The sequence below is a fragment of the Podarcis cretensis genome (assembly GCF_951804945.1).
Source record: "Podarcis cretensis genome assembly, chromosome: 11".
In the NCBI taxonomy this organism is placed as follows: Eukaryota; Metazoa; Chordata; class Lepidosauria; order Squamata; family Lacertidae; genus Podarcis; species Podarcis cretensis.
The window spans coordinates 38030823-38058661 of NC_137180.1; the positions used below are offsets into that span (position 1 = coordinate 38030823).

Below are 27839 nucleotides of genomic sequence, written 5' to 3' on the forward strand. Positions count from 1 at the left end.
CCATTTCTCTACATCTTGCAGTTTCTATGTGTTTTGATGCATGCTTTTGCAACTGGAAGCTCGAATCATTAGGCATGAATCATTTAAGGTATTAAAGCTATTGTTAGTGTTAAATTGCTTGAATGATACTCAGTGATGTTTTCTGACTTCATAGAATGCCAATTTAGGGGCACATTCGGGTCTCAGTGTCAAAAGACACCTCAAGGTTTTGGGGCAAACTGCACACTTTGTAAGCAAGTGTATATTGCTTTGTGCATTAGTGTGATTATTAGGATAATGTATTTGTTAGCTGGATCAGAAGCATATTTACTCAGAAATTAGTCATACTTTTTCCAGTGGGATTTATCCCCTAGTAAGCTAATTTACCTAGTAACCTAGTCAGGGATGCGGGTGGCGCTGTGGGTAAAACCTCAGCGCCTAGGACTTGCCGATCGCATGGTCGGCGGTTCGAATCCCCATGGCAGGGTGAGCTCCCGTCGTTTGGTCCCAGCTCCTGCCCACCTAGCAGTTCGAAAGCACCCTTAAGTACAAGTAGATAAATAGGTACCACTTTATAGCGGGAAGGTAAACGGCATTTCCATGTGCTGCTCTGGTGCTGGTTCGCCGGAGCAGCTTCGTCACGCTGGCCACGTGACCCAGAAGTGTCTGCGGACAGCGCTGGCTCCCAGCCTCTAGAGTGAGATGAACGCACAACCCTAGAGTCGGACACGACTGGCCCGTACGGGCAGGGGTACCTTTACCTTTACCTTAAGCTAATTTAGGATAACAATCTACCTTTACACATTGAAGCAATGCCTTTAACAGAGCATTTATCTTATGGAAGTCAGACTTTGTTCTCTTGGTTTTGTGTACTATTTTACCCTGTTTAAGAAGCACAAAGGAAAATCCTGCTCTATAAAAATATATTCTCTAATGTTTAGGTGTACTTTAATTTCAACAAATCAAGGAATCCAGTAAATAGGAATGGATAATTGTTTATTGCATTGAGAAATGAACCAACAGCTTCAGAAATGAATAGAAAGAGGTGTGTTGCTGTTTACAAGGATGTGTTTCTAATAGTTTTGATGGATTAATAACCTCAGAGTCTAAGAGATCCACCTTATTCATCATCTCAAAAATTAGGTATGCCTATGTCTTGTTTAATTAGCATACCAGACTAATGCGCTTTCATTTACAGTAAGAATATATGCATGGTAACATCTACAGTTTTAGAATAAGCCTAACTACCATATATGCAGCATAGTTTTTTTACGTTTTTGTGCCCTCTCATTATGTCTTTAAACAGAATACAAACATAGCATTGAATAGGTGTTTTTAGAGGCAATATGCTCTGTGTCACCTGCAAACATGTATGAGTTATATAGTCATACATACCATGGCAAATATTTTTCAGATTTTCTAAACCCCATAGCAGTCACGTGAAGTTTGGCAGCACACTAATAACAAAACATGATCTCAATCAATCAAAAAAATGCCAGGGGGAGGGTGGGGAGAGTAAGTCTTTATCTGGAGCCAGAAATATGTCATTTAAGGTGTCAAGCAGACCTTACTGGTGTGAACATTCCACAGATGGGGAGCCACAACTGAAAAGGCCCTCTCCTTTGTCACCACCCTCTGCGGCTTCCTAAGAGGAGGGACCCAGAGAAGTTCTAATGATGGGTAAAATAATAACAATACAGTAATAATAGTAAGCCTGAAGAACTGGGCACTGGGCACCAATTACATTTAACAGAAGAAACCCTGTCTATTGACATGCAATAAAACGGGGGCATAAGACCTTAGAAAATAGGGAAAGATACAAAAAGAAGTGGGTTAAGGAAAGGAAAGTATTAGAGGTCAAAGGCACAGGAGAATAAGAGATAAACTTTAAAAGCTGTTTGAACAGCAAGGAGGGAGAGGCTCAGATGCTGGGAGGCTGCGATTTCTAGAGAAAAGGGCTGAGGCATGAAGGAGAATAAGTGACTCAAGGTTTAGCTATGAGGAAAGTTAGGGAAGAACAAAGACAGAAAGAAGACAAATAAGAGACATGAGCAAAGAGGTAAAAAGAAGGCAAAGGGTGTTAAGAGGTTTTAAATCAACTAAAATCTAATAACTTAAACATTATAGAATAAAGAAACAGAAGTTAATGGCAGTTGGAGGATGGATGGCAGCAAACAGATTGAGGTTGAATCCTGACAAGACAGAAGTACTGTTTTTGGGGCACAGAGGGCGGGTGGGTATGGAGGACTCCCTGGTCCTGAATGGGGTAACTGTGCCCCTGAAGGACCAGGTGCGCAGCAAAGGAGTCATTTTGGACTCACAGGTGTCCATGGAGGCGCAGGTCAATTCTGTGTCCAGGGCAGCTGTCTACCAGCTCCAACAGGTACACAGGCTGAGGCCCTACCTGCCCTGCCAGATGGGCAGGTATAAGTTGTTGTTGTTGTTGTTGTTGTTGTTGTTGTTGTTGTTGTTGTTGTTGTTAAACTACTGTTTTTGCTGCTGCTATTATTCTTTAAATGTACCACTTGGAGATTCAAGCCCTCCACCTGGACTTCAGGTCAGACCTGGAGGTGTGGCAACCCTATTTAAAAGGTATTTGCCTTTGGCACCAGCTTTCAGCAGCAGCTTTGAGAAACAACAGCCTTATGGAGTCCAGTAGGGCCTTGCCCTCTTAGGAGCTTGGCATTATGTACAATGTTGACACTATACACAGTTATTAGCTGTTAATGCTTTGGTTTTATTTTGTCATGGTGTTTTCAGCTTCTTTCCTTGTTCTGATAGACCCAGAATAACTGAGATTCATCCATCACCGTTGTCAGATTTTTATATGTATCAGAAAGGGCAGAAAGTGACGTGTGACCAGGATATGTGCAAAGGGGTAAAACCTATAAAATCTGTGACTTGCATCCAAACATTTTTTTTTACTGATGAAAAATGCAAATTACTTCAGTAGGAAACTATTTTTGTTCTTTGGTAGCTTTTGGAAGGAACAACAGGACAATTCTGTTAGGCGAAATAATAACAATGATCAATCAAAATCAGCTTGCAAGCCAATATGTTAGGACAGCCAGGGTGAAATTCATAACCACAGGAAACTAATCAAAATCACCAAAATAGCTGGACTATAAATTGCTTTTGCCCTGAATAAGCCACCACTTCACTATTCCATTATCTCTCATTGAGTACAATTAAATGTAGGGATCAATTGTGATTTTAATTGTAAGTCTTGGCTCTTTGGTATGATTGTAATGTATAAATATGAATGGAAAAGTCTGGATCATGGGTACCAAAGCAGTGGAAGGAATTCTGGGATGTTTCAGGATGTGTAGGGAAGCTAACGTAAGAGAGAAAAGGCATTTCCTGATACAAACTGGGTCTATACACAATTAGGCATATTGTTGCATGTTAGAAGAAAACAACAAGGCTTATATTAAGGGATTTATAATGTGTTCATTATAATTGATAGGAATTAGGCATATGCCTTGGTGTCTCCCTTACTGTTCCTGGATGTTAGGAAAGTTTAGATAATCTCTGACTTTATTATTCTGTGTTGTTTTATTTTTAAGTTATGTATTTAAAATCATTTATAAACTGCTTGATATTTTACAAACCTGTTAACAGTATTCTATAGATCTATATTTTGAAAACAAAAATACAATGTAATACCAATAAATTAGCAGTGTAAAAGCATATAATAGCAAATAAAACAAATGTTGAGGGATTCAAGCACAAGGGATTCAAATTATATAGATTTAATTATTATCCCTGTATGTAGCATTAGAACATCGAGGTACCACTGTAGAATGTAGAATTTGGGGAAAATGGTAGAATCCTTGAAGCAAAAACCTGTAACAATTGTAACAACTTGCAAGAGCAGGATTGTAAAATTGTTATTTAAGCAAAGTGGCATCAGAATAATGTTAACGGTACTATAGACCCACTCCATTAGTATTGCAACATCACTGCCTCATATAATTTTGCAGAAAACTCTTTTGCAGAACTAGTTCATAGCTCCAGAACATTTCTCCTTTTTTCCTTTAATTGGCAGACTTAACCAGAGCATAACAAAGGCTCTTTGTGTTACTGCACAGGGGAGCCAAAAAGTTCCTGAAGCAAAGTTTGTTTACAAGAGGACCAAATACAGTACTTACATAAAAGGAGCGATCAGTCTGTGTAATGGAAGATACATTCCTTCAGACTGTAAGGAAGACAGAGCTATTGCATACTAATTGAAGGAAATGTAGGCCATTATAACTGCCTTGTCATTTCTGGGCTCGTGTCAATCTAATACCACAATCCTATATTCAAGACTTGTGTTCAAAAACTGGAAAGGTGAATCTGCTGTGCAGATGGTAGCCAGACATGCTGGAATTGTTTCCAGATTGAAGCGCTTCCAGATGGTTATATGCAGCTGGCACCTGTAGCCCACGTGCTGATTGTTGCTAGTCCACAGGGCCAGATATACTGTATGTGCAAACTAAGCAGGCTGCAGTTTAAGGTCTCAGATTAAGTAGGCTAAGTAGGTTGCAATTTAGGGTCTCTAAATACAAAAACTAAACTAAACTAAATTTCAAGTTTTATGTAATTGGTTAAGAAAACAAATAGACTTATTTATTGCAAGATACACATTTTTGTTAGCTTTTAGTTGCATCCTCAGCTATGTACCAGTTTATATGCAAATATGAAAGTTAATTATTTCTATTTTCATTGTCCTTTCTGTTAAAATAACAGTTTGTTGTTGTTAAGGCTATGGCATCTCTTAAACTTGACATAACTTAGAACTTGCCTTGATCCAGCCCTGCATGGTCTAAATTGACCAGCTGGATCCATGTGGGTGATGCTGAAATGGCTTCACCTTGACTATATCTATAACAACGGCTTTGAAATTCCATGCTATACTGCATACCTTCCTAGCATTATTTTCTACCCCAATTTGCTGTCGCTACCATTATTGAGAAAGTTTATTTGGAAGCATAGAGACTAGAATCCCAAGCCAGTTGAGAATGATGGCCAGTGCCACAATTCCAAATTGTAAACTGCACCTTTTGTAGGTGCCCTCTTCAGGTAGCAAGACAGAGAGAACATTGCCCAGTGCAGTGTCTTGTGTCCCCACTAGAACCTAATAGTCGCTTCTTCATTTCATACATCCTGATCCACTCATTCTGTTTCTGATCTTTCAAATCTCATATTCCATTTTACTCACTTACCTTTGTCTTTTCTTTGCCCAGATTAATTCAAAGAATGGGAGACTCTTACACTTCAATACGATAAAATCAACTTTATTGTCACTTTCATATTCTCAGTTACTGTATTTAAACATAATATTGGTCCTGTATATGCTTTGCAGAATTTTGTACATATGCTAAATTAAGCTTCTGTTGTAGTGTTTGAAATAACTATCATGTTGCTTGAAAAGATTGGACCCACCACATAATATACATTTATGTTTCCTCTTAACTAGTCCTTTCAAAAGCACACACAAAAATTTTCCCATTCAATTTTAGTGTCAATATTGATTTGGGGGGAGATTTGCACATCTCAGGTAGACTGAAGTTACTTTAATCTAGTCGTTTCGCTATGTTTATCCCTTCTACCCAATTCTGAGAACCAGGTGTTTAGACAAGAGCCTGCCTTCAGATCACTGATGTGAAGAATAATACCTATCATTATCTGGAATCAATAATACTTAATAGTGACCTGCCTTGATTCTTAACATTTATGCTGTTCAATACAAGGAGAGCTGAAGTCAGCCAATTTTGTTCCCTTGTTTACTTTTGCCCCAATTCTTTTTAATGTTTCAAAGCCATGATCACCAGATTGGTTAAGGGGCCTGGAATTTCTAGCAACTTTAATTGTGTGGTGACCCACACAACCATCAACTGTATATTTTGTTACCTGACACTTTACTTTATTTGGTTGCCTCTCACTGGATTTTATGTACACAGTGTTAGCTTCTATTCTATAACCATTTTTAGAGCACGCTAGCTGTGTGTGTTTATTATCATGCCAGATGGATCCCAAACTGAACTCAGTACCTGTCAGCCTTCCTCCAGATGTTAGTTTAAAAGCCTCTCTGCAACCTAATTCATTTTAAGTACCAGCAGTAGAGTCACATTTTAGTTATAGCTAAAAATATTTCCTAATTCCATCTTGTCCTACATGCACTGACAGTTTGAGACCATAAAGTTTTGCTTGTAAATAGAATAGGAAGCATTTCAGAAAATGGTACTTTGGAAACCTTAGAACTTTACCTTCCACCTAAGTTTGGGATCTGGGGTCTCTCATTTTTATTTCACATACTGTATCTCAGACTCTGATTAGCTTGCCTTCAGGAATGGATGTTGCAGCAGCAAATTTGGGCTCAAATAAGTGGGGCTCAGAAGACCCCCACCTGTACCGCCTTGTACTCAGTTTGTGGTTCAGGCAAGCAATTTATTTTGTCCAGCATGCTGAGCAGCACAGTTAGGTAATTTTAGACCCCGGTTTTACACATGCTCACCTTGTGATGAGCGTACACATCAACATCTATCTCCTGTTTCCCACAGTCATTCAATGATTTACAACTGCTTCTACATTCAAGATATGTTGGCCAACACTGATAAAAAAGAATCAAAGAGTCTTGTGATATCTTAAATGCTAACAAATTTCCTATGAAATAAGTTTTCGTGGACTCAAGCACACTTCATCTGATGCCTTTGTTCTCTGTTTTACATTGTAGGTTGAGCCACAGCAGGATGCTCTGTGGTAAATGTGGCTTCCTCAGCCTAGTCCTAGTCCCCTTTAGCCACTAGATTTGAGGATCACGGCTGCTCCAATGTGTATTCTTATGAGTCTGTAGGTGCCAGACCAGTTTGCTGGAGGTAGGGTGGAAGTAGGCTGAATGCAAGACCTCCTGATTCCTGGATCCAGCATGGATTCAGTGGGTGAAATAGCCAATGCAGTCTGGGTTGATGGACCATTCAGAGAAATGAGGAAAGGGGGCTCTGTGCCAGAAGGGAAATGATTGGAGCCCTTCTTTCAGTTTCCTTAGATAGTGAGAAAAACAAAAGTCTGGTTTGAAAGCAGATCTTGCTGTGATGTGAGCTAGAGGGGAAAGCTGTGATCTGGTAAGGCAGAGAGAAAGCCATGGCTGGTTTCTGCTTGAATCCAAGGCTATGGAGAAACAAGACTTTTGGAGTGTTAATGCTGTGAACCTCTCCATTGTAGGCTCAGGCTGTATATTTGTGTAAATAAAACACATATAATAAAGATACCGCAATCTCCTCTGCTCCTCATTTCCAAAAGGAAACACAGAACCAGGGTAAAGAGCCTGCAAACCCTGAAATCTTGCACAATTCTGAAATTGAGGTTGTGTGCAACAGTATGTTTCTAATTTGGAGTAAAGAACATTTTCATTATGGGGACACATGGTCATTAATATTGCATAAACTCAGTGATCTTTGATCCAGTAAATACAAAATGTTGTTTCATTACACAAAGGAATATTAAATTTCCCCACATACTGTGTGTAAAGTTAAATAAACTGTTTTTAAAAAACATTCTGATCAATGTATAGTACTGACATTGCTGACACATCCATTAAAACCAAGACAGCTTTCCATCTATCCATCCATCTTTACTGTATAGCTGGATGGACAAGCTAAAAAAGCTCATGAGACCGAGCTTTTTTACTTTCCTTAGCCAAAACAAGTGAAGATCTGCACATAGCTGATACCTTTTAAGTGTACCTGGCTGAAATTGCTTGATAGTTTTATAGAAGAAAGGAAGTAAGCTGATTATATTAATTTATTTGAGAGATGTAGCTATTAATTTGTTGCAGCAAATACAGTGTTTGGATTAATTAGTAAACTGTTATTAAAGAAATTCTGGAATAATTATAATTCAGAGAGATGGTAAATTGAAGCAATGCACTTCATAATTACAATTTGGGAAACAATAAAGGAAGCATCACTCAGTTGATTTTAAATTTCACCAGATATGCAATGTTTGATGAGAAAATGTGTAAAATTAATGAGAGAAGTTTCAATTTTTCATTTTCATTTTTATTTATGAGGATACAAAGGTTTTATTACAAATAAGAAATGAAAAACAATAATATCTACTAAAAGTGCCTGTATGTGCCCAAGTTACATTCCCCAAGAATGCTTCAAACAAATACTTCTGTTGACAAAGAGTTCCCTAAAGCCAAGCAGTACTAAGTCACCAAACAGGAATGTATGACAACTGAGATATCATTTATATACTGCCTCATATGAAAAAGAATGCAAAAATTCTGACACACCTCTAGCAGCAAAGTGCTGGCAAAATAACTTGTCAAACCAGATAGAGATTGGGGGGAGAAAGGATAGCTTGGCTTTACTTCAGAGAAGCAAGCGCTTTATGCTGATAACTATTTTAGGATCTAAAAATGCCAAAATGGAACAACATTTAAATATCTACTTTCCTGACACATATGTCATAGCATATCTAATCTGTAATTCCTCAGTTATACCAAGGTAGGATGAATCCTTGGTCCTTTTGTTTCACTAAACAAGGGCACAATGTTTTTATGAATATACAATATGCAAGCTTAAATAGGCCATCATTTATTCATAGTATATCATTAGCATATGCTCACCTGGAAACTAGGTTGAGAGGTGAGGTAAAAATTTATATTAAATAATATTGTTTGTTTTCTATGAATCAGTGTCTGCGTTAACAAGAAGGAAGTTTTGCCTTAACAATAACATGCCAGCCTGCTGTTAATTAGACACCATATTTCAACATAGTTGTTACTTCTCATAGAATCATAGGGTTGGGAGAGATCCTGGAGGTCATGCAGCTCAATCTGCTACTCAGTGCAGGATCCAAAATGCAGGCTGTAACTACAGCAGCCTTGACAGATGGTTGTCTAATCTAGCTTCTGTTTAAATACCGCTGGCAGAGTAAGTCCACCACCCCTTGAAGATGTCTGATCCATTGTTGAACTCCCCTTACCAAAGAAAGTTTCCCCTAATATTTAGCTGAAATATTTAGCTGAAAAATGTTATTGCTTCTTTCTGGAAAGTTAATGGGGAAATGGCCTGGACGTTTTAGTTTATAGAATACAGTGGTACCTCAGGTTACAGATACTTCAGGTTACAGACTCTGCTAACCCAGAAATAGTACCTTGGGTTAAGAACTTTGCTTCAGGATGAGAACAGAAACTGTGTGGCGGCGGGAAGCCCCATTAGCTAAAGCGGTACCTCAGGTTAAGAACAGTTTCAGGTTAAGAACGGACCTCCAGAACAAATTAAGTTCTTAACTCGAGGTACCACTGTACTAGAGTAGTAAAGTTCAACCTTTTCAAACTCAGGACCCACCTAGTGTTTTGGGATCCATTTATTGCAATTTTTTACCATATGTTTGTATGGTGATAGTACTGCTGTTATGACCCACCTTGGATAAAGGTTAGGGATAAGACCCAAACCCATGACCAGATAGTGGGTCCCAACCAGTGCTAGAGTAATGTTTTTATAGTTAACCTTGGTCAATCCTTTCTTTTATGAATGAGTTACATTTCCATTTTAAAATAAATGTACCCAGCAGCTATTACATAATACTGTACATATTGTGTGGTTTGTGGCATTTCCCTCAGTTCCTGATTTACTGTTTGGAGGACCAGCTTCCAGTTGTGGTTACTTGCTAAATTACTTAATTCTGTTTTGTTTTTGGAATAAGTGTTCTGTTCTATTGAAATTATTGCATTAGTCCATAATCTGGAGTGTCCTGGTGCAGTCTTTCCTATTTATTTTATAGGGCAAATATATGTGCACATAACTGGACATGATTGTTGGAATGGGATACTTCTATTCTTGTAGGAAAGGGAAGTAGAGATTCATTGGCTAGTGAGGTTCTCCATCATTTCATTAAAATATAACCTTGGTAAAAAGGTAATGGACCCCTGGACAGTTGAGTCCAGTCAAAGGCGACTATGGGGTGCGATGCTCATCTTGCTTCAGGCCGAGGGAAGCTTTTGTCCACAGACAATTTTCTGGGTCATGCTGGTATGCTTTTGAACTGCTAGGTTGGCAGAAGCTGGGACAAAGCAACAGGAGCTCACCCTTGCACGATTCGAACCTCTGACCTTCTGATTGGCAAGCCCAAGAGGCTCAGTGGTTTAGGCCACAGCTCCACCCACGTCCCAGAATATAACCTGCTATTATATGATTCACAGTTGACAGGAGTCTCCTTATTAAGCAAACTCATTTTGTTTCTCTTTACCAATGTAATTCTCAGGACTAATTCTCATTTTCCCTTTTATATTTGCATAAGTGAATCTGGGAACAACCCTCAAAATAGCCTTTGGGTGTTTTGAAAAATTATATTTCCAAAAACACTTGGAAAGCACACCATGGCAGGGGCCATCAGTACCTGCTATGGTGCCCATGAAATGTCAATATCCCCTCAAAATCCTTTTTTTTTTTTTTTTGTCTTCCTGCTCAGTTCCTGTTTGCACTGGCCCAGCTTCTCCCACATTGAACACCCCTCTCTGAAATATGCTTGTTGATGGAGTGGCATGCCAACATCATTTTGTGTTCTTGTCTCTTTTTCTGCTCTTTTAAATAGGGCAGCCATTACTCCTGTTCTCACAGCAGTCATTTTGTGTTATCCCACTGTAGCCATTTTCCCCCCAATGACATATCCCCACAGAAGCCATTTTGTAACTGGCACTCATGGCACTTTTTCAAAATTCCAGGTGTGTCCCTAGGTCCAGAAAGGTTGGCAACCCCTGCACTAGGACATAACCCATTGCTGTGTAAACACAGGATTACAATTGACAGCTGCTTTAACTGGAGATGGTCTTATAATCTTGTGATGTTTCAAGGACCAGCAAGCTTTTATCTTGTCAGGCAGATGAGTCTTCATATGGTGAACACTGCTTAGGGCTTTTAAACTGCTGAGCGTGTTTTAATATCTGTTGAGCTGGTTTTTATATTGCTTGGTTTTATATGGTTGTTTTATTAGGGAAGTGGTAGTTTCATTGTTGTAAGATGCTCTGAATAATGCAAATACACGAGAAAGGAGAGAAAGAAAGAAAGAAAGAAAGAAAGAAAGAAAGAAAGAAAGACTGTATGTGCTTCAGTTGCATAAGCTGCAGGGCGGTATCTGGGAGAGGTTTGTTAATACTTGCAACTAATAATACTATGCATTAGAGCCTGGACTGCTAAGTAGCCAAGGCATCTGCTTGGAACTCAGTATGCAGTCTGTTTTGGAGCACAGTGTTATACACATGCTGATGACACACAGCTCTGTTTTTCTCTAACATCTGAACCAGGAAGTGTTGAGCAAGTTCTGAACCACTGCCTGAACTCAGTAATGGGCTGGATAAAAGCCAATAAACTCAAGCTGAAGTTTAGCAAAATGGAGGCCCTGTGAGTGAGTGACTGCCAGGTCTGGGGAAATGGTCTGTTGCCTGCTTTGGATGGGGTTTCACTCTCTCTGAAAGAACAGGTGCATAGCTTAGGGGAACTCCTTGGGGGGGGGTATTACTCAGGTGTCTTCAATGTCTTTGAATGTCTTTTGTCAGCTTTGGCTGGTGTGCCAGCTACAATTGCTCCTGGACAGGGATTGCTTGGATACTGTGGTGCATGCATTAGAAACTAGATTAATTAATTAATAGACTTGATTATTGTAATACACTTTATTTGGGGTTGCCCTTGAATTTGGTCTGGAAGCTGCAGCTTGTAGGAGCATAGCAGGGGCAGGGGCCCTGGGTGCAAAATTCTTGGGGTGCAAAATTTCAAAAAAAGGAAAGAAAGTAGTCATAATAAATCATTATAATAATTAGTAATTATATCTTTTAGGAGACATCTGAAGACAGCACTGTATAGGGAAGCTTTTAAGGTTTAATGTTTTACTATGTTTTTATATATGCTCAAAGCCACCCAGAGTGGCTGGGGCAACCCAGTCAGATGGGTGGGGTATAAATACCGTAATTTATCATCATCATCATCATCATCATCATCATCAATTAATTAATTAATTAAATACAAATTAGTGTGCCTTCCCCCTTGCACAGAAAATCTCCCAATGTTTGCATGGGCAGACTGAAGAGTGAATTTGGGCAACAGCTGGTTGCTAGGGTGCCCTCTACATGGGCTTTAGAAATATACCTGCTCTCTGCCACGCTCGGTGCTCACTGGGCACTACGCCTGCCACTCATGTAGGTTGCCAAGCTATTGCCCGTTTGTTCCATCTACTGGCAGGTGGTGGAGAGCATACTTGCCTTGCCCGGGCACTGGCAACCCATGCTACACCACTTGCAGCTTGTGCAGAAAACTGCTGTGTGATTGTTCTCCAGGGCAACCTACTAGCAACATGTAACACGTGTGTTGAAAATATTGTATCGGCTGCCAATTTGCTAATGGGCTAGATTCAAGGCATTCAAAATTTCTATTTCAATCCAAGCCTGCAGATATGGGAGAAACAAGACCCTTTTGGGGTGTTCATGCTGTGAACTCCTCCACTGTAGGCTCACGTTGTATACCTGTGTTAATAAACCATACACAGTGGTACCACTGGTTATGAACTTAATTCATTCTGGAGGTCCGTTCTTAACCTGAAACCGTTCTTAACCTGAGGTACCACTTTAGCTAATGAGGCGTCCTGCTGCCGCTGCACCGCTGACACGTGATTTCTGTTCTCATCCTGGGGCAAAGTTCTTAACCCGAGGTACCACTTCCGGGTTAGCAGAGTCTGTAACCCGAGGTGTTTGTAATCTGAGGTACCACTGTATAATAAAGACATCAGAGTCTCTGCTGTACCTCATTCCAAAAAGCAGCACAAAGCTGGGTAAGCATCTGGAGCCCTGGAATCTTGGGCCGCTTGGAGATTGGTGTGGCTGCTACAATATATTCCAGGATCAGAGACAGGCATTTTTGTGCTGGAAGTACCAAACAGCTTCTACAGACTAAACCAGCTCAAAATTAAGTCCTCCTGATTTCCAGGGGAATCAGAGATGTCCTTTCTGACCACCTGACCAATAGAACATGAATGCCCATTTGTGTTGTTGCACACATCTCCTTCCCAAAGCGTTTGGATATTAACAAAGACTCATTTGAAATGAATAGAGTTAATTTAGGAATATAGACATTTACAATGAATAAAATACCACCCCCCCCTCCGAATAACACACCCACCGTCAACATTCATACTAGCGAAAGCTGGCGTGTCCTGGTGAGGCGAAAAGCGGTTGTGAAATGCAGCTGTCAGGAGAGTCTCCAGCAGCTGGGCTACCATATTTATTCGCACACACCAGGTCCACGATTCGCCATTGCTTTTCCATAGGCACAAGGGCCGTGGCGACGGGTATTGTTATTTTGGGAGGGCGGTGAGGTTATTGTGCTTTTCGGGTACCGTGCAAGTCCCTCAGCGAGGGAGGAGCAGGAGGCTAAGCCTGACGTGCGCTGCCTGCGTGGCTTGAATAATAGGAACATTGTTCGAGGGAGAGGGATAATGAAGGCGCTCCTGGCAGGCGGGAGAGGGAGAAACTGGAGAAAGGAGGCAATCTGGTCGGGCCGGAGACAACAGGAAGGGGGAGGGAAGGACTGTGCAAACGGCTCCGGCAGCCCCCCCCCCCGCTCCGTCGCCTCCCCATACCCAGGGCTGGCGTGGGAGAGGAGGAGTCGCCGTCTGCGCCGGGGCGCAGTGTATGTGTGTGTCGTGAGGGGGGGAGAAGAGAGTCCTGGAGGCGGGGCAAGAGCTGAGCATCCGGAACGCAGCTGCCGCCTCCTCGTCGTCGTCGCCGCCGCCGCAGCGGCTTGTAAACAGATCCGGGGCCTCCACGTGACCGCCTCAAGTACCTGTGTGAGGGGACTGTATTGACTTGCCTCTCGTATTGTCTCCGGCAGGCAAGCAGCAGCAGCAGCAAGAGGAGCCGCCGCCGCCGCCGCCGCCGCCGGGCTCATGACAACAAAGCCGAGCGGGAGAGCGCGAGGGGAGCGCGCGCCGCGGCGGCAGCAGCTGCAGTTGCTGACGACTCTCTGGCGCCTTCTTAGCCTATCCCCCTCGTCGTCCCTTCCCCTCGCATCCCACCCGGCCCCGCCAGTAGCGCATCCTTCCCTTCACGTTCCCTCCCTCCTTGCCCGCCGCCGCCGCCGCCGCTAAAATGGCTGAGGCTGCTGGGCAGTGACTTGAGCGCCCTCCCGGTTTGGTGGTGGTGAGGAAGCAAGGGAGCCGGGCGGCGGCGGGCAGCGGCTGCCCCCCCGGCCACCATGAGCACCTTCGCCTTGGAGGAGACCCTGGAGGCGGACTGGGTGGCCGTGAGGCCTCACGCCTTCCACGAACGGGAGAAGCACAAGTTCGTCTTCATCGTGGCCTGGAATGAGATCGAGGGCAAGTTCGCCATCACCTGCCACAACCGGACGGCGCAGAGGCAGCGCAGCGGCTCCAGGGAGCTCCGCCGCGGGGGGAGCCCCGGCCTCGAGCACCAGCGAGCCGCCGCCGCCGCCGCCGCCTCTTCCTCCAAGGTGCCCGGGAGCCCCACCGTACGCAGGAGCAGCCCGGCCTGGGGCACGGCTGAGCCTGGCCAAGCCAGGAGCTCGCCGGTTTCTCCAGCCCGAGCCGAGCCGTTGCCTAGGAGCCCCGGCAGCCGAGTGGCGGAGGCGCCGCCGCCGCCGCCGCAGAGGAGCCCGGCCCGGGCGCGGAGCAGCCCTGCCCGGAGGCCTCAGCCTGCTGCGAAGGCGCCGCTCAGCCCCGCGGCCTGTGCGGCCGAGGACATCGAGGTGCTGGAGCTGGGGAAAGACGAGCCTGCGGGAGGCGCCGCTTTCCTGCTGCCGTCCCCGCTCGCCGGGCCTGCAGCCGCCCCGCAGCCGCCTTCCGCGGCCGCCTCGGAGACCGAGGCGCCGTCGGGCGAGGAGTGCAGCTGGGCCGGCCTCTTCTCTTTCCAGGACCTGCGGGCCGTGCATCAGCAGCTGTGCTCGGTGAGCTCCGAGCTGGAGCCCTGCTTGCCGGTCCTTCCCGAGGAGCCGTCGGGCATGTGGACGGTCCTCTTCGGAGCTCCGGAGATGTCGGAGGAGGAGATGGACGCTTTGTGCTGCCGGCTGCAGGTCTACCTGGGCCACTGTCTGGACACCTGCGGGTGGAAGATCCTCTCCCAGGTGCTCTTCACCGAAACGGACGACCCGGAGGAGTATTACGAGAGCCTGAGCGAGCTGCGGCAAAAGGGTTACGAGGAAGTGCTGCAGCGGGCCCGCAAGCGCATCCAGGAGGTGAGAAAGGCCCCCAGTGCTGATAAAATAGAAACCCTTCAACCCCATCCTGAGCATGCTTACCTGGAAGCAAGTTCCCCTGAGTCCCATGCAACTTACTCTCAGTTTAAGCTTTCGTTGGATTTCTGTCTCCAACTCTGCTGCTGACCTGACTATATTTTCATGTAGAGTCTTTATGGGGGAAAATAAGACTTCGGAGAAGGGCAGAAAGATGCTAAAGGCTGAATCCAATGCATATTATATATATATATATATATATATATATATGTGTGTGTGTGTGTGTGTGTGTGTGTGTGTATATGTATAGCCAGTCACATTATATATATATATATATATATAGCCAGTCCCATGTGCTTCCAAGTAAACTTCCAGAGGATATGGCTTTCTGTATCTAAGGCCCTTTTTGTATCTTTCCAAAACTGGTGTATTGACGTGTACTTTACTGGTACAGTACTTTACTGGTATCTTGACTTTTTAAGGAGGAGCCATATGTTTTTATTTTAACTGGCTGGGTCAGTGGGGTGGGTGGGTACTGGACTTGACCATGTTTACACTGGTACTTGGATATGTTTGCCAGTTATTCTGCTAGCTAGGCACTATTCCTAATACAAGGAAATGGATTGTAATAAAATCAGTCAGAACTAAATTGTCCTGTCAGATTTACATCTAAGATCAGCATCAGTGTGAGTCAATATCTTCTATTCACCTTGTGCATTCTTGATTTATAGTTGGTGGTCGATACATCAAACAATACTTCACTTTTTTTTAATTGGGCAAAAATTACATGCATCATTTTGCAACAGATACTGATTTTTTAATATATATTTCCATTTAGGATGAAATCATATTAGTGAACTTAATGAGGAAGATAATTAGTGAATGATGTTTCCAACATTGTCAGTTTTGAAGCAGAGGGCCAACATTTTGCCCACAGTATTTTGACTCTGAGTTTGATCTTTGTTATCCTGTTGTGTGAATACCTCACGAGTCTGTCTAGTTGTGCTTTTCATGAAGATATATATTTACAGTATTTGGAATAAGAGGTTGGGTAAGGACCAAAAATAGTCTCACTCATTTCCCAAGTAACTAATTACTCTTGTTTGCCCAACATGCTTGTCAAGTGAAACTTTGCAGCATGATGTGAAGGCCATGCTTGGCTTGAATTAAGTGTGATTCTAGAGCCATTGGCTTGGCTTGGCTGCTTCAGAGTTCTCATGATGATTATATGCCTTTTATTGTATGGTGGCATTTGTAGGAAATACTGATTGTGGTTATTTTTAGAAAAGGTGTGATTTGATTCATTTATTTTTTAATAATCTGCATGGATTGAAGGCTTCTAACTTTAGTGAAAATCTGTTGTATTTGTGATTTAGTGTTAATTGGTGTTCATTTTACATTTAGTTGACCTGGGAATGCTGTTGCCAGGGTAATGAATAGTTACTAGTTTAGGTCAAAATTCAATGCCTTCTGTGTTTCCTCTTTCTTTTTTGGTTTTTAGGGCCATGTACAACTGTTCAGCTTCTCAAAACAGAGTTGCCACAGGTATATTCTTTTGGCATGAATATATGCAAAACTTCACTTCTGACTTTTTTTATAAAAAAAAAGGATGGTAGAAGACACCTGGTTGCCTAAGTGCCTAAAAACTTTGACACTGAAAACTAGGAAAGAGTAATTGTTACCACCCGTAGTAACAAGCAAGCAACTTCAGTAAAATTTCAGTTCCTCTACTGTAGTTCTGTGGGACAAATACATTCTGGAGAAAGAGAAAATGTGAGGCAGATACATGAATAGGTGAGATGCTAAGAACCAAAGGCAAATGTGTGGAACCTTCCAAAATAATGTGAAGTAACCTGTAGGTTAAAAAAAAGGTAAAGGACCCCTGGACGGTTAAGTCCAGTCAAATGTGACTATGGAGTTGCGGCGCTCATCTCACTTTCAGGCTGAGAGAGCCGATGTTTGTCCATTCCAGGTCATGTGGTCAGCATGACTAAACCACTTCTGGCGCAACAGAACACCGTGACGGGAACCAGAGTGCACGGAAACGCTGTTTACTTTCCTGCTGCATCAGTACCTGTTTATCCACTTGCATGGGCGTGCTTTCAAACTGCTAGGTTGGCAGGAGCTGGGACAGAGCAGTGCAGGGATTCGAACCGCCAACCTTTTGATCGGCAAGCCCAAGAGGCTCAGTGGTTTAGACCACAGTGCCACCCACCGCAACCTGTAGTGTAGACATGATCCAACTGGGTAGGATATTGTGTTTAATTGCAAGGCAGCTCTCTTGTCTCTTGGTGACTCAATTAATTTAACCCAGTGAATATTAATCCATATCTGGTGTCAGTATCTCTGTTAGCGTATGTATGCGGTGTAAATTGACCCACTTTTAATTAAAATGTGCTTCATATTTAAGAAAGAAGATCATTTAGGTAGCTCTCTGTCCTTTGGCTCTCAGGTTTCTACTGTCTGTTACATGCTTGATAGTGGCTTTCTTTGAAACAAGAAGCTCATATCTCATTTGGCTAAGTTATTCCATGATAATGGAACAATAGATGACAGCCATTTAATATTAATGTGTAATTCTGATGCAGTGCTTTTCCATACTTCAGGATGAGACTCTGTTCTCTTCCTGAAATATGAACCTAACCAAGCTCATATATATTTTCTTCCACGTTACTTTTGCCACCTGCACTTTGAAAGTAGCTTTCAAGAGACTAGAGATGCAGATAGAGATACTGGATTCTGGCATTTGTGTGATTAAAAAGCTAGTAGAACTTTCAGGAAAATGTGGTCTTGGTTTCAAAGGGAAACTATAAAAGTTGACATTGTTAATAAAATGATATATTGTGAACTGCCTTGTGATCTTTTGATGAAGGGCATTGTACAAATTTAATAAATAATAATGGAAGATAATATTTTATTAGCATAAAACAAATGAAGAACATTACAGAAAACAAAGATATTCAAAAATGTGTGATGTTATTAGACTTATGCTAAAACTCTTTCTAACTGACAGATTCTACTGTATGTATGACTCAACTTGTTTGAACAAAATTCTTATTGTTTTAGAGTGCTAACACTGCCAGTCCTTTGTTCAGTTGGTTAATATATCATTTAGTTTAACTCTGCAACATTTAAACTTGTTCTGATCAGTACTGTACTAGATTTATTTGCTAAATTCTAAATCTTTCTAAATTATACAATGCTTTTTAATGAGGCAGTGCATTAGAATCCAGGTTGGAAAGTTCAAAATTGTAAACAAATAAAATATGAGGACTTCATCGTAAATGTTCTTCAAGGCATGAAAATAAAAGAATGGCTATGATTTGTTCTAAAAGGAAGTATAGTAATTTAAAAAAAGGCCAGTCACACAGAGGGAGCGGAATTCTGGTCTGTCTTCCCACACAGGAGATTTATGTTTAAAAAGAAAGCATCGTTTACTTAAATTCTTCACTATGAAGTCAAACCACTGGAAAATCACAGTGCCCTCTGTGGCTGCAGAGTCTGGTAACTCATAACTGCTGCCTCCCACATGGTTTTCACTGTGTTCATAGTGACCTCTTTGGGGCACAAGCCTGGGCAGTGTGTTGGAGGTCGTGGACTGCCCAGATGACAAGTCCTCCCTCTTGGCCTTGCTGAAGTGGTCCAAAGGAAAGCACAGCAATACATTTGCCACCAGCTTTACTGCAGGAATTGCCGGAAGGAGGCATACAAGGCGCCATTCATCTGTATTCTACTCCAGATTTGTGTAGGGTTTATTCCTTAGTCTTTTTTTTTCTCCCAAAGGTGTCACACAAGGAATCAGTTACAGATTTTTTCATTGGGGTTTACTCCCAAAGCCTTTCTCATGAATGCACAAGGCAGCAGAAGTTTAGGATCAGAGTTTTCCTTCCCCTACCTTCTCAGGCTGACGAGCCCCATCTTCCCCTACTATACATGCCCAAGGGATCAAGATGGACAGCTCAATAGCCAAGTGATTTCCTCTACCTGTGATTTTAACAATGCAAGCCTATACATGTCTACTCAGCAGTTAGTTCCATTGTTCTCTAGGTATAAATTTGTATACAGTTGTAGATCAAGGTGCTTTTAAAAAAACCTAGTAAATGTAACTCCGGGCTTTTCATCCTTATCTATCCTTCTGCAGCTTTAATCACAATGTAATAAGTAAGTGAAGAGCAGTCATTTTATTTTATATAACAACTGTAATGCTTTATCTTTATTAAAATACTTTATTAGAGGATCAATAATTTGAATGGGCATTAATGACTACATTTGTACTTTAAAAGAGATAAAACTTCTGCTCAATTAAGCCCAGAGTAATCTAGAATCCGAATTGGTAAAGACTGTGGCATGTGTTGTGTGTGGGCGGTAGGCCTTAAAATGCTTTGCTTACTTCTTATCTTCATCTGAAATGTTTTAAACTGAGCTTAGGTTGTAATAGTCTACTGCTCCAACGTATCTGTCATAAATTCTCACTTCTGTGTAAGTTAAAAGAGTAGTTTTTTCAGAAGCAATGAAACTTCCATGTGCATCATGTGGGGTGCTACTGCCATGTGATTCTCCATGCCCTCATATCATGTTACTGGTGGCTTTTAGTACAGATGTGGAGACTCTCAGTGCTATGGTGGCATTCCACATATTGAGTACTTCAAAATGTTATCCAGAACTCACTAATGGGGTTGGCATTTTTGGTGGCATCTCCATAGTTGTCATAACGTATGCACTATGGCTTAGATATCTTTCAAAATTAATGAAGGTTACCTCTTACCATTTGTTTTGACATCTATATGGAATCACAGTATTCAAAAGGAGCAAACTGCTAATTACCACATAGAGAAAAATAATAGGGGATGGTTATGCTTATTGTACTTTGCATGTGAGCTTCCCAGACACATTAGAATAGCTTCTGTTGGAAGATGTGTTAGGCTATGGGTGCCTAGATCTGATACAGCAAGCCTGTTCTCACAAAACATCTGTGTTGGGTTTAGAACGGTATACTTCTAAGAAGACGAAGAGATTTATTAATAGCTGATGTAATAATAATAATAATTAATAATAATTTATTATTTATACTCCGCCCATCTGCTGGGTTCCTATAGTTCTAGCACTTTGTGTCCTTTTAATCTAAATAATCCTCTTCCTATAAAGTGTTACTGCTTGAACCCTTTCCTGGGATAAACATAGATTCTCTTATAATAGTATTCCATAATTTTTCATTCCAATGATCATTGAGTTTTCCCAAGATGTCATCTGCTGCTGCTGACACATGAGCCTAGATTTAGGCTCTGGCTTGTTACAACTGCTCCCATGACATGGAGAATCATCCTTCATGTGTGTGCGTGTCCGTGGTTCTGGGCCTAGTGGCAGGTCTGTGCGGAGGAGCAGGGCAGCTGGGTACACTTGCCTTGGGCCTCAGACGGCTAAGCTGGTTGGGGAACACTGCCAGGGACTGGCTGCTTTTTTGTTTGAGTTTATAGCTTTATTCTAACTAGACTCCCGTCCTGGGCCTCAGACAAGTGCTGCACAGGCCTGCCTAAGGTGGTAGTGAGGGTAGAGACCTTGGTCAGAAAATAGTATTGTAGACTAGGGACTAACGTTGCTCACCCAGTTTTACTCTAAAATTTATTTATTACAGTATGTATGGCTTTCCATTTCTAACAGCTACATGTCTTCTTGTAGATAAGTGACTTTATTTCTTTAAAGAAATAATGAACTGTCATTCAGACAAAACAAAATGCCCCAATATTATGTACAGTTTCAGCCTTGGGCATCCTGACCCTATTAGCTGCATTTTTTACTTTTATTGTTGACAATGTTGGCTATGTTTTTAAAAATACTAAGGTTTCTGACTGCAGCTTTTTCTTAATTGAGCATCCATAACACTAACTATGAAAGTAAACTCCTCACAGAGGAGTGGCATTTTTAAAAATACAGTAAAAGAGTAATTCTTTGAGCTAGTAATCTTTTTTGGGATTTTCTTTTGCAAGCAGGGCTGTTGAAATCCATTTGTAAGTTTGGAATTGTAAACAGTAAGTTTTTGGATATGTTTTCTTGTGGAAAGATGTTGAAGAATGCCACTTAATATTTGTTACAAGATAAAAATTTGTGCAAAGTCAATGCCTTTTTATCTAGGATGAAATGTACTTTGAAAAGATGCATGTGTATCAGTCACCCTTGCAAGTTTTCTGTGCCTTGGACAGTGGCTGAACAGACAGCAGCATATTAGGTTCAGTGTCACTCATGGCTCCAGCACCAGCTCTATTCTTAGGATCATAGAATCGTACCGTTGGAAGGTACCACGAGGGTCATCTCATCCAACTCCATGCAATGCAGGAATCTTTTGCAATGTGGAGCTTGAATCCATGACCCTGAGGTTAAGCATGCTACTAGGCTCTACCACCTGAGCTATCTCAGGAACGCCATTGGTAGGAACAACTTTGCCTGTTGAGCTTGCTAAGATATAGGAGAAATAACTGGAGGAGGAATAACTGGAACATCCTGGTCACTGTTGTTGGTCATGGTGTAGATCTCGTTTGGGACCTGCATAGAACAGGGTGTAAAATTCACCCTGTAGCTGTGGGGGAGATTGTGAAGAACAAAGGGAGAGACATGGAGAATGAGCAATAGACCTCAGCCGGCGCTCATCGTTCCTGAATCTAGAAACTCAGTGGCTGTACGTGGGTGGGAGCAGAGGGAGTGGTGCCACCTGTATGTTTAGACAGCACTTATGCCTCAGGCTCCCCTCTCTCATGTGGGAAGGAGAGGAATGCAGTGACTGTGTGTGTGTGTGTGTGTGTGTGTGTGTGTGTGTGTGTATCTATATATCTCTATATCTATATCCATCCCTTGGGGGTTGTCCTGGAATCCAGAACTTGCATGCAGTTGTTCCTCTAAAGCAAAACTGCTGATGAGTATTTGGCCAGCAGTATTGATGGTTGGGGGCAGAATGCCTGGCCTTTGCCAACTGGAAGTTTAACTGCATGGGAATAAGTGCCTCGCCTCTACTTGAAAGACACTGCTTCCTGCTGTTGATAGTAGGGAGCAGCATTAGAGCAGTACATTTCAGACAAGATTTGATATTCATATACATGGTACCTCGGGTTACATATGCTTCAGGTTACATACGCTTCAGGTTACAGACTCCGCTAACCCAGAAATATTATCTCGGGTTAAGAACTTTGCTTCAGGATGAGAACAGAAATCGTGTAGTGGCGGTGCAACGGCAGCAGGAGGCCCCATTAGCTAAAGTGGTGCTTCAGGTTAATAACAGTTTCAGGTTAAGAACAGACCTCCAGAATGAATTAAGTTCTTAACCCGAGGTACCACTGTATGGCAAAAGGGGTAGGTAGGAGACAAGGGAGAGGATACTGAAGTTATAGTTCTGCTTAGCCTGGCAGTCCTAGTTGTGGAGTGGGGTGTTGGCTGTTTGTGTCGAGAGAGTCCTGAGGCAGGAGTACTTCTCAGGGTTCTAGGCAGAGAAGTGTTTATAATGTCCCAGAATAGTCTGAGGACAGTTTTGTGCAAAGTTCTCCTTTGCAGCTCTAAATAGTGTAACACAGGGACAGAGAGTTGTACTCCGTGTCAATGTCTTATTTGAATTATGGTCTTCCTGTTGGAGGTTTGGTGTGCTGTGATTTGGTGCTAATGTTATATCCCATGTTTGGTGGTCCTCAATATAGTGGGGATTTTTAATACCCCCCTCATTGGAAATCAAAGGGAGGGAAATTTCTTGCATCATATCCAGCTGTGCTGTCAGAAGTGGGATAGCTCTGATCTGGAGGGTTACAGGGTATGGTTTAAGTGTGTACATCCCTTGCTTTATTTTATGATGCGAGTTTGTGATCTCACAGTTTTAGTTACCATATACAGTAGTACCTTGGTTTAGAAACTTAATCTTTTCCGGAAGTCTGTTCTTAAACCAAAGCGTTCTTAAACCAAGGTTTGCTTTCCCATAGCAGCAGGGGACTCAATTTACAAATGGAACACACCCAACAGCAAGCAGGGCATGTTCTGCTTCCAAGGCAAAGTTCACAAACCAAAACACCTACTTCCAGGTTTGCAGCGTTCTTAATCTAAGTTGTTCATAAACTAAGCTGTTCTTCAACCAAGGTACCACTGTATGTCTGCTTTTTGCTACTAGTGAAAAATAATTGATATTTACAAATAGTAATATAATAGAGTATTTGAGAGCATAGTATAATCTACATTCTGTCTACCTAGGCAAGGTGGTCAAATCAAGTGGCAAATATGTTAACAGTGGGTAATAAGTAGGGTTGGAACGTATAAAATCCAGGTTAAAATATTTCTTCAGGTATTAAACTTACAGTGTGGCCTCAGACATGTCTCTGTTCCTCTGCCTTGATTTTTGTGAGGGTAGAAAGCCACTCTTAAGTTCCATGCAGGGATGGATGATGGATGGGATAAAAAGTAATGAATAATGTCTCAGGAGTGTTGCTGCCGTGTGGGTCAGACAGATGTCATATTAAACAAAATGTGTGCTGGTCTGACAAATTTGCCTTGCATATTTTAGAGAAGTTCTTTATGCCTTGTCTTTCGTTTTAAAACTTGGTACTGCAGCATATAATAGCCTAAGGCCATAACTTGCTGGTGTAACAATTTACTTTATTCAGTGGGTACAACTGTGGAGGGTTTGTGTACACAGCACACTTTTGCCTAATTCCCACTCCCTTGTCCCAATTTCCCTCTACCTTTACACCACATTGCAAGCTGTTTATAAACTCTGCTTAATTTCACAAGTAGTATGTCATAAGATGCTGGGTGCTTCTGCTTCGGGGAGGAGCCAAAAGACAAAAGCCCTGCTGTGTGAGCAGAGCTAGCCAGGCAGTTCTGTCAGTCAAAGCCTTAGTTTTATTGAGATTTCTTTGAAGAATATAAAAGAAATATTGTGCAAATAATAAATGCAAGTATCTTCTTGCATCTTTTATCTTGGAATATATATTCTATCCCATCAGATGCTTATCTTGGCATCATTTAGCTTAATGACTGTCCAGAAAAGATTTCCACCGTAAGCATTTATGAAATTTCTTTAAGTTTTGTATATTGATTACATATTTTAAAAACATTAAAAAGCAACCAGGGGCATGGACATTGTTTTCCCCTTATACCTACACTTTCCACTTTACTTTTAAATAAGGCATAGCATTATAGAGTTTTTATACTTCAATTGGTAGATAAAACAGCATGAGAAGTTGTATTCCAGTTTTGTCTTGATATGAACTATGCATTTCTTAGTATGGGCAGTTAAATGCTCTGATCAGCTGTTTCCTGTTCAGGGTTTTAGAATATGGTTTGCGCTATTCATTGTTGTTTGAGTCACTTGATTAAAAGATAAGAACAAGGATATGGAGGAACAAAGATAAAGAGCTCTTGTCCTTTGACTGAGCAGGATTTTGGGCATACTTTGCATTCAAGGACCTAACACTTCAGGTTTTGGTACCATGAGATGGGGGTAAGCGGTACAGTATATACTTGCTTACATAGTGTTGGAGAATATCTGCTGTAGTACATCTCCTGATTGAGAGGCCTGGATGCAGAGTCTACTGAGCTGGGTAGACCTGGCCTCTGAAAAACGGTGGCTGCATACATACCATACATTTAAAGCCGCCTGCCCCTCCAAAAGAAATCCTGGTAGCTGTAATATACCACTAACAGTTCACAGAACTACAGTCCTGGGATTCTTGGGAAGGTGGGAAATGTGCTTTCAATTTTCTTCCTGATTATAATCTAAAAGTATGATCCACCTCTTCATGAGCACAGCTGCAGGCGCACAAATAGGTCAGCATGGGACTCAGTGGAGCCCCGTTCCCTGCTTCTTCCCCTCCCCCCCATTGCAATCTGCCAAGCCATTACTGGGAATGGGAGGCTTCTGTGCGCCTCCCACAGCTCCTTGCCTGGTACAAATTACTCATGTTTAGTGTACTTCATGTGGGAAATCTGTCCGCACCCACAAGGTGATGGGAGTGCGAACAGCGCACTGTGTTAAGATTTGTGGCAGTCCCTCTGTGCAGGGGCAGCTGTACCTTCTTGGGAGTAGATCGTGCTATGTGTTTTTATATTTTACTACTTGTTTAACAGTGAGGTATTTCAACGTCTTAAATATTTACAGACAAACTATACATCATCAAGCTCTGGACAGTTTAGAAAAACAAATTGGCTTTCTTAGTTTCTACTTGTTAAATTTTCTCTATCAAACTAGGTTTCCTACTTTAGGAAGATTTCATCATAAAATTGTAGAGAGCATAGAAATGATGCAGAACAGGTATTATATACAGTGCTTCTACATAAAATTAGTTTGCAGAGGTTTCTAAAGCAGGATGGATGATGATGATGATGATGATGGTGATGATGATTATAACAGAAAGAACAAAAACTTAGTGCAATGTAGAAATGGTATAAAAAGTACAGGGACCCCTTTAGGTCCAGTCGCGAACAACTCTGGGGTTGCGACGCTCATTTCTCTTTACTGGCCAAGGGAGTCGGCGTACAGCTTCTGGGTCATGTGGCCAGCATGACTAAGCCGCTTCTGGAGAACCAGAGCAGTGCATGGAAATGCCGTTTACCTTCCCGCCAGAGCGGTACCTATTTATCTACTTGCACTGGTGTGCTTTTGAACTGCTAGGTTGGCAGGAGCAGGGACCGAGCAACCCATGTCCCTAATGGTATGTCTTTTGCTAAATGACAAAAAAAAAAATCTTAAAGATAGAATTTTAAGTAATATACGGGCATAACAGTCCAAAGGAAGCCAGTGTAATTTACACTGGGATAAATTATGCTGGTGTAACTTACTCCTATTTCAGAAACCATTTAGGAGTGAAGCTTCTGCTGGCTGAGCCAGCCCAAGCCTGGCAGAGGGGAACAAAGCCTTTAAAGTAGAATATGACTTACTCTACCCTTTTTGCCATTGTAACTTCCACTGGGTTGCTAGGTCACATGTGTTTGGAAGTGTTTAGAATAGGAGTAAGTCTCCCCTTGTGCCACCAGACCCCTTTTAGGGGGCTTATGCCAGCGTATTTTTTGACTTGGACAGGATGAGGGACTTCAGGCGCTGTAGCCCAGACTGAGCCCAGCCAGAGATTTCCTTGTTTCAGACTCCTCTCATTTTGTCAGACCATGATTTTGATTGCCTCCCTAACGTTGTGTACTTCCTACATGCTTGACATAAAATTGGAGATCAAATATTTTAGGTTGCAATCCTAACCACACTTATCTAGCCTCATTGAATTTAGTCTGGCTTACTTTTAAGTTGGATTGCCCTCTTAACCCTTTTTTAGTTTTATAACTTTTTGCAAAAGAGAGAGAGTAGGATTAAGTGATACTGGTGCTCTTCACCGAGGTATCAGAATACAAAACTTGAAAATGTTAGTCATTATATCTGGTTGCATTTTGATAGCAGGAAAATGTGTTTATTCTTTGACGTATTATTATTTCTCTTTACTTAGCTCCTAGAGAAACACAAGAATACAGAAAGCATGGTAGAGCTGCTTGAACTATATCAAATGGAAGATGAAGCATATAGCATTCTTGCTGAAGCAACTACAGAACTTTATCAGTACTTACTGCAGCCATTCCGAGATATGAGGGAGCTTGCAATGCTCAGAAGACAGCAGATAAAGGTACACATTAACATAAATCTTATAATTTAAATTTATTTATTTTGAAAAATAACAAAGATAAAATGAATATAAATCTTAAAAGGTGTTACATGTGTTTATGCATAATCTGTTTTTGTCTTTTAGAAATTTTGGTCATTTTCAAATCACCTTGTGATGGTTCTGTTTGAAATTCTTGAAAGTTTGAGTTCTGTATTTACTTCTATGTTCTGCCTGTCTTATCTATCTGATCTATAATTAGGGCATGGATTTGGGGAGTTTGGAATTTTTATTTAGAATTACATATTTTTATTGCTGTTATTGATTGATCTAAATTCTGTGCTGCTTTCCTGTTAAAATATCCAGAGTGACTTAGAATAAAAATGGGCCCAGTTAAAACAATAAAAACAGTACAGGTAGCAGCAGCCATATGCAGCAGAATGCCACTTCCGACATCAGGAGGAGGGGGTTTTGCGGTTCTCACGACCCATTCACACTCTCGCGGGGCTGACTACAGCCCCGCGAGAACAGGGGAATCCCGGGATCATTAGTATGCATTATTCATCGTGCCAGCCAATCGGCTGGCGGCGGGGGCGGGGCGAGTAAGGGGCATTTAAGGTCGGGATAGCCCATACTCGCCCCTTTCTTTCCTTCCAGCAGCTGCGGTTTCCCTCCCTCCCACCCTTTAGGTTCTAAGCTGGACTTTGCTATGGGCCTCGGCTGGTCGCCGCAAGGGGCCTGGTAGGAATTTTTCCATTTGGCTAATTGGCTATATTTTGGAAGCCACTTGGTTTTTTCGCCTACCTCGTAGCAAACGTCACAACTTCTTGGTTTTGGCGGTTAGGCATTGGCAGGGGTATTGTTATGCAAATGAGATGGGGGGGAGGAACGCCATCACCTCCCCCAAAATGCTGAAGGGTAGTTCGCTAAAGGACTCCGGGGGGCGTCGCCTCGTCCGAAACCTACGGAGGCTAGGGCCTAAAGCGCGCTCCCGAGCATTAACCCCTCGGGGAGCGCCCAGGGATGT

General features: G+C 42.0%; 1 protein-coding gene across 4 annotated transcripts in view; it reads left to right on the forward strand.

Moving 5' to 3' along the window:
* The first annotated feature begins 13121 nt into the window (after positions 1–13121).
* The window catches only part of JMY (junction mediating and regulatory protein, p53 cofactor), a 44311-nt gene continuing 29593 nt past the window's right edge, over positions 13122–27839 (forward strand). For all 4 annotated transcript variants that reach the window (XR_013843523.1, XM_079995409.1, XM_079995410.1 and 1 more), the window contains exons 1-2: positions 13122–15209; positions 26663–26836. Coding sequence is in view for 3 of the 4 variants with exons in the window: in XM_079995409.1 (XP_079851535.1) it covers positions 14214–15209; positions 26663–26836 (1170 nt within the window). In the remaining variant the exon portion in view is untranslated. The remainder of the gene's footprint in view (positions 15210–26662; positions 26837–27839) is intronic.